The sequence below is a fragment of the Musca vetustissima genome, unplaced genomic scaffold, assembly GCF_032173495.1.
Source record: "Musca vetustissima isolate MV318-11 ecotype Yass unplaced genomic scaffold, APGP_CSIRO_Mvet_v1 utg87816, whole genome shotgun sequence".
NCBI classification, from domain to species: Eukaryota; Metazoa; Arthropoda; class Insecta; order Diptera; family Muscidae; genus Musca; species Musca vetustissima.
In genome coordinates, this window is record NW_026885564.1 from 2,613 (window position 1) to 14,854 (window position 12,242).

At 32.3% G+C, this 12,242-nt stretch overlaps 2 protein-coding genes across 2 annotated transcripts; one reads left to right on the forward strand and one right to left on the reverse strand.

Annotated features, from left to right (window-relative positions):
• The first annotated feature begins 1,514 nt into the window (after nt 1-1,514).
• Nucleotides 1,515-2,227, forward strand: LOC133332804 (uncharacterized). The gene has a single exon (XM_061541178.1). It carries the CDS (start codon nt 1,538-1,540, stop codon nt 2,225-2,227), a length of 690 nt encoding a protein of 229 aa, XP_061397162.1. The 5' UTR covers nt 1,515-1,537.
• A 1,599-nt stretch (nt 2,228-3,826) lies between these two features.
• LOC133332805 (uncharacterized) lies at nt 3,827-4,526 on the reverse strand. Its single transcript, XM_061541180.1, has one exon. It carries the CDS (start codon nt 4,514-4,516, stop codon nt 3,827-3,829), a length of 690 nt encoding a protein of 229 aa, XP_061397164.1. The 5' UTR covers nt 4,517-4,526.
• Nucleotides 4,527-12,242: the final 7,716 nt, after the last annotated feature.

Genomic DNA, 12,242 nt, shown 5'->3' on the forward strand with positions numbered 1-12,242 from the left:
GAACATAAACACTGTAAAAAACCATGTCGTTCAAAAATGCCAACCCTTGTTCAAAGCTGCCCCCCTAGGGGGGCAGTTTTGAACACTTTGACTTCGTCCATTAAAACAGTAATAAAATATATTTATCAAGCTTATAGTATGTCATATGTATATTCATTTTAAAGGTTACATATGTACCTAATAGTTAAAATTTATAAGAAACCAAAAATTATAAAATAAAAAAATTTATAAGGCTTGAAAGCAAAAATTGTTCAAAGGTGCCCCCCTCTCCCCTACATATGAATTTTCGTCCGATTTTACACAAAATTGACCTACAAAACTTAGCCTACCATATGCTAAGTTTTGTAGGAATCGGTTCAGATTTGGATAAAGCTCCTATATATGTTTTTTCCCGATTTAAAGTACATGACCCTTCAAGAACTCAAATGTGGCCGATATGTGCAAACCATACTGAAATTAGTATAACTTAACATGTGACAAGTTTCGATGAAATCGGATTAGATTTCGATATATCATTTATATATATATTCGTCCGATTTTTAGTAAATGGTGCACCAAAATACTTATGTTTGATATTTGCTTTAAATTTATTTACCCAAATTGAAGGCTATCTTATAGTCGGCCCCGTCCGACTTTACTACTTTTCTTACTGGTTTTATTCGCAGTTTTGATAATATTTTTAATATTTATTTGCAATAATATTTTTGTAGACAAATACATATATGTGTCCATAAAATGTGTATGTAAAGCGATCATACTAAAGCGAAAGATCCCCGAGCATCTAATCCAATTTTTCTAATAAACGTATATGACTTTAATATGAGTACAAATGACTTATATAAAAATAAAACAATGTTTTTTGCAAACATAATCATATACTCTTATTATATTTGCGGAACCAAAAAATTAACTTTTTTCCATTTGGGACCTCAATAAAACACATCGTAAACTAAATTGGCTACTTTAATTGTTCAGCTGTATACAGTTATCTTCTATTTTTAAATTCTGAGGCACATCGACGAAATAATGAATGAATAAATTAAACATCGTTTTTTAACAAATTGTTATCAGCGTCAAAATCAATTAATAAGATACATTCTTCAAAACTAATTAAGCTGTGTTGGTTTTGGCTATTCGATCATTATTTGTCAGAATGCTGTCCAATTAAAAGTTCAAAATAGTTTAATGTAGATGATAAAATAGATTTGGTTGAGACCGGCTTTTAACCTGAACGAAAAAAAATTTTTCCACTTTTAGTTTTTTTTTTCGATTCTTATGCATTTCGTGGAATTTTGTGCGGTTTAGTTAAAAATAAATGTATGCAAAATAGCGTGAAACTATTAGTTTTATTATAATGGAAATTAAACATAACTCATCTTATAAAACTATTGCAATTTTTGGTAGTTTTTGTATGACTGGGTTGGGCAGCATTTTGAAAATCTATCTACTCAATAGTTTGTATATAAGACACTTTTGTGGAATTTTGAAATCATTATCATTTCGAATAATTGTACAATCAACAATAGCTCGATAGAAAATGCGTGCCCTCATTGTATTGTGTTTGGTGGCCGCCGCTTGTGCCCAATATAACTATGGTGCTGGTGTCAGTTCCTCCTCATCATACACTGCATCTGGTAACTATGGTGCTGGTAGCAGTGTAACTCCTTCCTTCGCTCCTCAAGCTACCACTTTGGAAAAGGAATTCTATACATTCACCGCCAATGATGCTGATTTCAATGAACCCGCTGCATCCAACCAATACAACGCTGTTGCCAAGAAGGGTCTCCGCGTCATCTTCATTAAGGGTCCTGAAAACAATGGCTTGGAAAATGCTGCCTTGGCTTTGGCCAAACAAGCCGCTGAACAAAGAACTGCCATCTATGTTCTCAACAAACAAGCTGATATTGCTGGTTTGGCTGATAAATTCAATGCAATCAACAACAATGTGAATCACAAACCTGAAGTTCATTTTGTCAAATACCGCACCCCCGAAGATGCTGCCAACGCCCAACGTGCCATTCAAAGCCAATACGATAGTTTGGGTGGTACTTCCCAACATTTCAATGGTGGTGTTGCTCCCGCCTTGAACTTTGCCTCGCAAGCTTCTCGTGGTCCTTTCGCTGCTGGTTCAGCTCAATCTAGCCAATATTTGGCTCCTGCTGCCACTGGTATTCCAAGTGAAAGCTATTTGCCACCAGCTATTTTGAATCGTCTTCGTCACAAGTAAGATGTTGTTAGTGGTTAGGAATGTAAGTCGAATGATGTTTTGTTGTAAATTGTACAAAAATAAATAAATAAATTATTTAAAATTATAAGTTGTTAGTTTGTTTTTAAATTGAGGGTCTAATGATTTTCATAGCTCGATGTTAGTTAATTTTTTAATAGTACTTAATATAATTGTGAATATTTAAAGACCTATAGGACCTTCATTGTTCCTTATATAAAGTAATCAAATGAAGACCTTATCGGATGTACTCCGCATAATTTCCGAAAAAATGAGATACAAAGCTAAAATTTTGCACAGGCTAGTCGAAGGCCTGCATGTAAGTTCCGAAATAGCCTATATGCCCAAATTTTAACACAGCTAATTTATTAGGACTTTCGTCTTTTAAGTCTAATATGACGTTTATAAAACGTTGACGAAAGGTTATAGTAACAGTACATTGTACAAAATTGTGTGCCAATTTAAATTAAATCAGTCGAAAATATATATTGAAGCTATATATAAATCTGAACCGATTTTCACGAAACTTAGCACGCACCTAATGCAGTACTCTACACCAAATTTCGTGCAAATCGAAGGATATATAGGGACTTTGCACTATTTACCTTAAATCGGACGAAAATATATATGGGAGCTATATCTAAATCTGAACCGATTTTTCCCAATTTCAATAGGATTCGTCCTTGGGCCAATTATGTGACCTGTGCCAAATTTCATCCAAATCGGATCGTAAATGCGACCTGTACTTTGTTAACAAAAATACATGGACGGGCGGACGGACGGACAGACGGACATGCATAAATCGACTCAGAAAGTGAAAGTGATGCATATTCTCAAAAGGAACCATGGGTCTATCTCAATTATTTTTCCTGTTACAAACATATGCACAAAGACATAATACCCTGTACCACAGTGTGGTGAAGGGTATAAAGATGAAAATCCGTGGAGGTTTAGATATGGCTCCCATAATATTAACGTCCGATTTGAAGTATACACCAAATTCATATGGTTTCTCTTATTGAGAAGAAATTTTGAATAACGTATCGTATTGAATCTACAATGTCTTGTGTTCAGTTTGATTAAAATCGGTTAAGATTTAAATATATTTCCCATTTGTATATTCGTTCGATTTTAGGTAAATGATGCTCCAAATACACTATTTTTCGATTTCTATGAAATGTTTAAAATAATATTCAATCGAGTAGATAATGAAGTATTGTGTATTGTGATAAGTTGTTAATTTGCTTAAATAGGTGCAGATTTAGATGTCCATCTATATTTCACATATAGCGTCCACATCGATCTAGATTTACATATAGCTCTCAAACAAAATGTTGTTAAATTTCATACAACCGGATTTAATAGGCTCATATATCTTGTAGATCACATATTTAGATATTAATGTTTTTGTATATACCGTCCGATTTTTTAACATTATTTGGTTCTCATATAACGGTATTATATTGTATTTTCCCCTACGTTTTTCCAATAAAACTCATAATTGTATAATTTTATATTTTATAATAATATATTTATTCATTATATATTTAAAATCGAAAATTACACCATCAGACTTACATAACTACTACCCCACACACTAATCTACTTATGACGAAGACGACGCAGGATAGAGGATGGCAAATAGCTTTCACTTGGAATACCACTGGCAGCAGGAGCCAAATATTGGCTAGATGGAGCAGAACCAGCAGCGAAAGATCCACGAGAAGCTTGCGAGGCAAAGTTCAAGGCGGGAGCAACACCACCATTGAAATGTTGGGAAGTTCCAACCAAACTGTCGTATTGGCTTTGAATGGCTCTTTGGGCGTTGGCAGCATCTTCAGGGGTACGGTATTTCACAAAATGAACTTCAGGTTTGTGATTGACATTGTTGTTGATTGCATTGAATTTATCAGACAAACCAGCAATATCAGCTTGCTTGTTGAGTACATAGATGGCAGTTCTTTGTTCAGCGGCTTGTTTGGCCAAAGCCAAGGCAGCATCTTCCAAACCCTTGTTTTCGGGACCCTTAATGAAGATAACACGAAGACCTTTCTTGGCCACAGCGTTGTATTGGTTGGAGGCAGCGGGATCATTGAAATCAGCATCATTGGCGGTGAATGTATAGAATTCCTTTTCCAAAGTGGTAGCTTGAGGAGCGAAGGAAGGAGTTACACTGCTACCGGCACCATAGTTACCAGATGCAGTGTATGATGGTGATGAACTAACACCAGCACCATAGTTATATTGGGCACAAGCGGCAGCCACCAAACACAATACAATGAGAGCACGCATTTTCGATCGAGTTATTGTTGATTGTCTGAAATGGGAATGATATTGGAATTATTTGGAAGCATATTTTATATGAAAAATATGGATGGAATTTATATCCCACCTAATCCCACAATTTGCCAAAAATTTTGCAAAACTACTTTCTGCATTAATTTTCAAATGTTGAGTTATGTGCAATTTCCATATAAATAGTTTTATAAATTTCACATATTTTTATGCTTATCAGAATATTTGAAGAAGCTGATAGTTTTTTATGCAATACTAATATTTTTGGAAAAACCTTTGTTTCACAAAACCGGTTTTCATATTTTATGCTTTTTATTGAATTTGAGATTTAAATTTAGAGTATTATTAGTGCTGCATTCAAGTCGCACGCCAAAATAAATATCAAAATTTTATTGGAAAGATGTGAAAAGCGTATTTTGTTGTTGTATATAATGTGTAACATTCTTTATTTGTATAAAATGTTCTTTAAAGAATCCAAGCCTATATAAGGCCTCTATAAAATATTCTTTACAAAAATCCACGCCTATATAAGGCCTCTATAAACTATGCTTTAACCAGTAACAAAAGCTCACAAGTCGAACGACTATATGATACCCTTCACCACTTAGGGTACGTACAAGAGATGCTCATATGATACATTTAATTTCATTCAGGCAGATTTAAAGTCGTCTGCGTACCATGGGACAAATTTAACGATTTATAGCAAAATTTATACACCCTATTCGGTACGTCTCACTGTTAAAAATTTAATCTCAATAAGACACCCGTTCGAAATACATATGGAAGCTATGGCTACATCTGCACCAATTTCAACAAAGCGCAATAACGTCACTCAAATATGATATGTTGTGCAAAATTTCGTGTTAATCGGACAAATGTTAGGAGGTTGGACCAACATCTATATAAAATCAGACGAAAATATATATGAAAACTAAATCAGTCAAGAATCTTAACACTCATCATTCTAGACTTAATTCAGTACGCTTTGCAAAATTTCGTGCAAATCGAAGGTTATATAAGGACTTTGGTGCACCATTCATATAAAATCGGATGAAAAATATATGGAAGCCAGGGAATTTGAATTTTTTTCATTCGCAACAGCGAATTTGTTCATTTTGTATTATGTTATTTACCTAAAATCGGACGAAAATATATGGGAGGTATATCTAAATCCGAACCGCTTTACACGAAATTTAACACAAATCTTCTAGACTTAATTCAGTACGCTATGCTAAATTTCGTCCAACTCGAAGGATTTATAGGAATTTTGGTGCACTATTTACATACAATCGGAAGAAAATATATATGGGAGTTATATCTAAATCTGAACCGATTTTTCCATATTTCAATAGGGATTTCGTGAAAATCGATGGATATACAGGGACTTTGGTGCACTATTTACCTAAAATCGAAAGAAAATATATATGGGAGCTATATCTATATCTATATATATATCTATATATCTGAACCGATTTATCACTATTTCAATAGGGTTCGTCCTTGTACCAAATAAATGAGCTGTGCCAAATTTCATCCAATTCGAATAAAAAAGGCGACCACCACACTGTGGTACATGGTATACTGTATTTGTGCATATGTTTGTGGCAGGCAAAAGGAAACGAGATAGACACATAGTTCCTTTTGAGAATACGCATAGAATCACTTTTTAAGTCGATTTATGCATGTGCGTCGGTCCGTCTGTAGATGGTAAATTGTAAACAAAGTACAGGTCGCATTTATGATCCGAATAGGACGAAATTTGGCCAAGGACGAACCCTATTGAAATTGGGAAAAATCGGTTCAGAAATAAATATAGCTCCCATATATATTTTCGCCCGATTTAATGTAAATGGTGCACCACAGTCCCTATATATGCTTCGATTTGCGCGAAATTTGGCATAGCGTACTGAATTAAGTCTAAAATTCGTTAAATTTCGTGAAAATCGGATCAGATTTTGATATAGCTCCCATATATAGTTTCGTCCGATTTTAGGTAAATAGTGCACCAAAATCCCTATATGTCCTTTGATTTTTTTTTTTTTTTTAATGTTTATTTATTATACACAATATTTTAACAACTAAAAATAAACAAACAGATTTATATATTATTTTGTATTATAAGTACACTGTCCCAAACGGTCTCTCAAGTACAATAGTGAGTATAAAAGTTTTATTTTCAGAATATCATGTCTAACATTTTAATGTAAATTACTTTTTTATATATACAATGATAATGAAAAAGTTAAAAAAACATTATCTTTAATATATCTTAAAAAAATTAAAATAAAATAAGAGGGAGTTTAAAAGGGTTTTAGATTTGTATCCACCAAAATTTTTGCAAATTCAAGTTCACAACATCAAGTTCATCCCTTTCTGGAATGCTTGTATCAAACCGAATGTCATTATTGTGAATCATATTGATGTCAATCTCTTTTTTATTTGCTCTTCTGTAAATATGATAGAAGATAGGTATTCCTTGTTTATTTTGTATTAAACACTTTCTATCTAGGTATAAGAAAGCCTCTGGTGGCACAAATCCATTTATTAATGTTTTAGCTATATATTCCTCGTTTGCATAATATGGACCAAAAATAAAACTATTTGTACTACATGTGAAGCATTTTGTAATGTGATTTCGTATAATTTTAATTATAAAATTGTCTATTCTGCTTATGTCGGAGGAGTTGTACAACAATTTATTTGAAACATAATTTTTATAGTCGCTGTGCGAAGACCTGTATAATCCAGTACATGCTCTTAAACATTTTCGTTCAAACTTTCTAATTCTCTCCATATAAGAAGGGGAAATATTGTACCATATAGGACAACTGTATGTTATAATGGGACGTACTAAGGATTGGTACATTAAAACTTTAACTTTCGTGTCTAAATGTTTTGAATAAAACAGTTTTTTGTAATTAAAAAATGCATTTTTAGCCCTTGTTATTTGATTATTTATATGTACATTAAAGTATAAAAATTTATCTAAGTATACACCTAAATATTTAACAACATCTTTAACTGGTATTATGGTACTTTCAATTTTAGACTTTATACAAAATGTTTTCCAATTTTTCTTTACGTTGTGATTGCATTTATTGACAGGAGGCCTAAATAAGATTGTTTCGCATTTACTAGTATTAATTTTCATATTCCAATCAATTGAATATTTCTCAACAATGTTAAATTTTGTTTGTAAATTAAGATTGATTTTTTCAATTTTATCGTCCCCATGAAAAACTACTATATCGTCAGCGAAACCTATTATGCCATCTACACTTTCTAATAGATCATGTATGTACAAGTTAAAAAGTATGGGCGCATTAACAGTACCTTGTTGCAAGCCGTTTGTAATGTTAAATTGTTTAGTACTGATTTGGTCATGATTTTGCACAACAAATTTTTTGTCACATACCATGTTATGTATTAGTATTACTAATGGGATTGGGAAGTTATGTTTAATTAATTTTGTAATTAATCCTGGGATCCAAATTGTATCAAATGCCTTCTCAAAATCGATAAGACATGCTCCTGTAACGCATTTTTTATTTAGATTCCAATTTATATTGGATGTTAGAGTGTTTATCGCATGTGTCGTTGAATGATTAAATTTGAAGCCAAATTGTTTTTCGGATATTAAATTATTTTTGCTACATATTTTATTAATTAAATTATTTACGCAAATTTCGAAAATTTTGCTAATATTTGGTAGAAGACTGATTGGTCTTAAGTTTTTTGGGTTTGAAATATCCTTCTCTTTCTTAGGAATAACAACTACTTTGGCTAATTTCCATGCTTTTGGGAAGTATGAGTTGTTGATCATGTTGTTAAATAGAGTGCAATATTCAAAAATTATGGAAGGGGGAGTATTCTTAAGCGCAATATTTGGTATATTATCTATACCAGAAGATAATTTCCCTCGAATTTTGGAAAATATGTAGCTAATTTCATTTCGAGTTATGAAATGGCTTTCTGGCAAGTTTTCATCAAATTCATTAGCTTTTCTATTATTGTTGAATATGTCAAGATAATGCGGAACGCTTTCATAATGTTCTTTTGTCTCCAAAAGATGTGCGAAGCATTCAACCACATCTTTATGAACAGGATTGTTGCTATCTGTTATCTTTGCAGAATGAATATGTTCCAAATACGCACCTAGTATATTTAAGATGTCACCCTCTTCCCTAATTATAAAATTCGAAGAAGCATGATCTATTGATATATTGAGGGGATTAATCTCGGCTCTATTTAGTAGGTGTATGCTATTTTGATCAATCTTAATTGTGTTTATATTAGTTTTAAAGTCATTTTTGAAATACTTTTTGACATTGGGGAACATTGTAGACGGGTCTTTTGGTGTTATATTTTTCAGCTTATTTTCAAAATATTTATTAGCGGAAATGACAAAATTATCTTGTAGAAGTTTCTTTATAAGTTTTAAGTTATTTTTAAGAAGCAATAATTCGTGAGGTGGGACATAGCATTCAAATCTATTGTGTTTTTTAATTTTGGTCAAGATTTTACTTTTAGCCGAATGTAGTTTCTTGATGGTGTTATTAACAAATATATCTGTGCTATCACATTTTTTAAATTTGGGTACATGTAAATTTATACCATTTAATATTATATCATTAAGTTTTTGTAAATAAAGATCTATTTCTAAATTGGATAGATTTCTATTATTTGGTATTAGGGATTCCTTAGAAACGGATCTATTTATAGTAGCCTTAAATTTATCCCAATTGGTTTTTTTAAAATTTAGTAAAGGTGAGTAGTTTTGTTTTAAGAGTGTAAATGGATCTTCGTTTATGTTGCTAGAAGCCAATATTTGTAACGCATTGTGGTCACTGTCATAGTCTAAAAGTTTCAAACAATTGTTAGTATTATTTTCCCTATGTATGTACATTCTGTTATCCGCGATACAGACGTCAAGATATGAGCCGCTGCGTGGAAAAGATGGAGAAACCGAAGCATATAATTTTGATCTGAATCTGATTTCATTATTAGATAGCCAACTTTTTAATGTTGATCCTTTGGTAATACAATTTATGAGATGGTTTAAATAATGGTATGAGTGTGTGTGCGTGTGGTTTGTGTTATGACCTTTGACAGCTGTCGTTGGAATATAAAATACGAATTTATGATAAATGTTCAGATGATGATTGTTGTTTTTGTTTTTTATACAACATATATTTTTGTTTATTTTGTATTTTTCGGTTACTGCGGTCAGGTTGGAATTGTTGAAGGGAGGGTAATTTATAGTTTTTATAACCTACACAACTATGATGCGAGGGTAATATAAGTTGAACCGGTAAAATTGGCAGTGAGTAAAAGAGGGATGGTTGTCCTTTAATCTACTATCAAATCTATTGATGTAGGAAGACAGATATATATATATATAAGATATATTGAACTTTATGAAGGGGCCTAAGTATGATAAGAGGATGTAGGGGGCTATGTCAACACATGGACCTGTTTACACATTTTTCTGAATCACTTGCCGTCGTCGCTCCTATTATTGTGCGCCTTAAACGATATATGTTACTTGTTCTCATTTTCTGCGACTCTATAACAATTTTATTCTATACTTGTCATAACTATAAAACAATTTGTACACACTTCTGCAACATTTGTGTTTACACAAAGTGCATACGCAATTCTAATAATATTATTATTTTGCTATCTTCCGCCACTCTGCTATAGAAATTCTTTCACAATGAATTCTTAATGTAAATGTTACTCAATTGACATTAGAGATTGCCTTGCGCTGGGGTCATTTGGTAACCATATGGAATTGAAATAAAAAAAAATTAATAATTCATTAAATATTTATAAAACGGCTATGTGTGTCAGCGCTTGTGTGTGTACATGGAAGCAATAACGATGACACGTATAGTTTTTGAGTATATAATGATTATACGAGTCTAGCATTTGATGTGTGTAATTGGGAAAGGATGTGTAAATGTTCCATTAATTTTCAATTGTGCATACGGACCTTATACGGACGTTAAAAAAATAATCTTTAAAACATCCACGCCTTATGTAGCCCTTGAAAAAATATTCTTTAAAACATCCACGCCTTATGTAGACCTTGAAAAAATATTCTTTAAAAAATCCACGCCATATGTAGCCCTTGAAAAAAAACATTTTTTAAAAAACCCACGACTTATGTAGCCATTTAAAAAGTATGATTTTTTTAAAAAATCCACGGCCCCAATTTTGATTCTTTAAAAACGTGGGGTCTTAATTTGAGGCTTTCCAAAAAACTATGCTTTAAAAATCCCCGCCTCTGAATAGTCGCTGTTTCAAAATTAAAGATATTGACCACAAGAAAACAGATATTTCCTGTCAATTGCTACACTTCGTTGCACCTCAAAATATATTCCAAAAGCGCTTCAAATATTTTATTTTAACATACAAGTACACCGACAATGTTAAGCGACAATATAATTCCATAACATTTGAGCAGTATACTACAAATTTACCTTAACAATACAAAAAACAATCCCGAATTCGAGTACTTAGTCATGGCATTATTAAAACCATCTCTGGGGATTTTGATATCCACGAACAATGTAAAAAATGTCAGTTACCAAAGAAATCAATCTCCACCACCCTACCAACGACAGATTCAAATAAACATCTATTTTCGAAAAAAATATGAAGGCCAAGCATTGGAAAAAAACGTCATTTACCAGCGTTACCTGCGTCACAAATTAATCTCATCTGTTAGAATATTTGACACCATTTCAGGACATTGCTCTCATTTGGTGGTTTGTGTAACGGTGTGGTTGGGTTTTTGGTTTTGGATACCACGTGCCTGCCATCCTGTTACTGTTCAAAGAATATTTTATGCCAGTGCAAGTCCTTAATTTGCTAAAATAAATTCCATTGGATTCGGTAATTCAGTTGTAAGCATCTTACTCTGAAATAAAAAACAAAACATCATTGAGGCATGAATATTGAAATTCAATTTAATGTATAAAAACATTTATTTATGGGCACATATAAAGTTTTAAATCTTCTATAAAAAAGGAGATTGTAAATGCATTGAAAAGCTCGTAAAAATCAGGAGATAATTATTTTTTATTATTTGGTAAGGGTATAAAATTAGCAGCATACTTAAATGATTATTTAAATGTATATAAAAGTATATATCTAAAAAATTCAATTCCTAAAACCAATATTTCGATGAGGGACATTTTCACCGCATCAAGGTGTATATACCCTCATTAACCAAAAGGCAGATAGCATAAAAATTGAATCTAGGACCAATATTTCGCGGCGTTAGAGCGACATAAAACTATAATACCCTGACAACATAATAGTGTAGGGTATAAAAACATTATTTTAACGTGGTTTTTGGTGCAATAGGAATGTTTTCTAAAAAAAAACTGAAATATTCATGAAATTTTTATTTGAACCCATATAATTTAATGTTTGAATATTATTTCATGCAAATGTCGACTGCGACTGTATCGCATAAGGTCAAATTTCTTTCTTCAATTTCACGAATAAATGCTTCAACGCGTCACTTGTTGTGGCTTATACAGATAATCAGCTTCAATTTATCTTTTGCATAGCTCCACAAAAAATATTCTAAAGGCGTTAAATCACACGATCTAGGTGGCCAATTGAAATTTTCACCGAACTCGCCTTTCAATAAATCCATTGGTAGACTGGGTGTGTGTTATGTGGTACCGTCTTGTTGAGACCACATGTC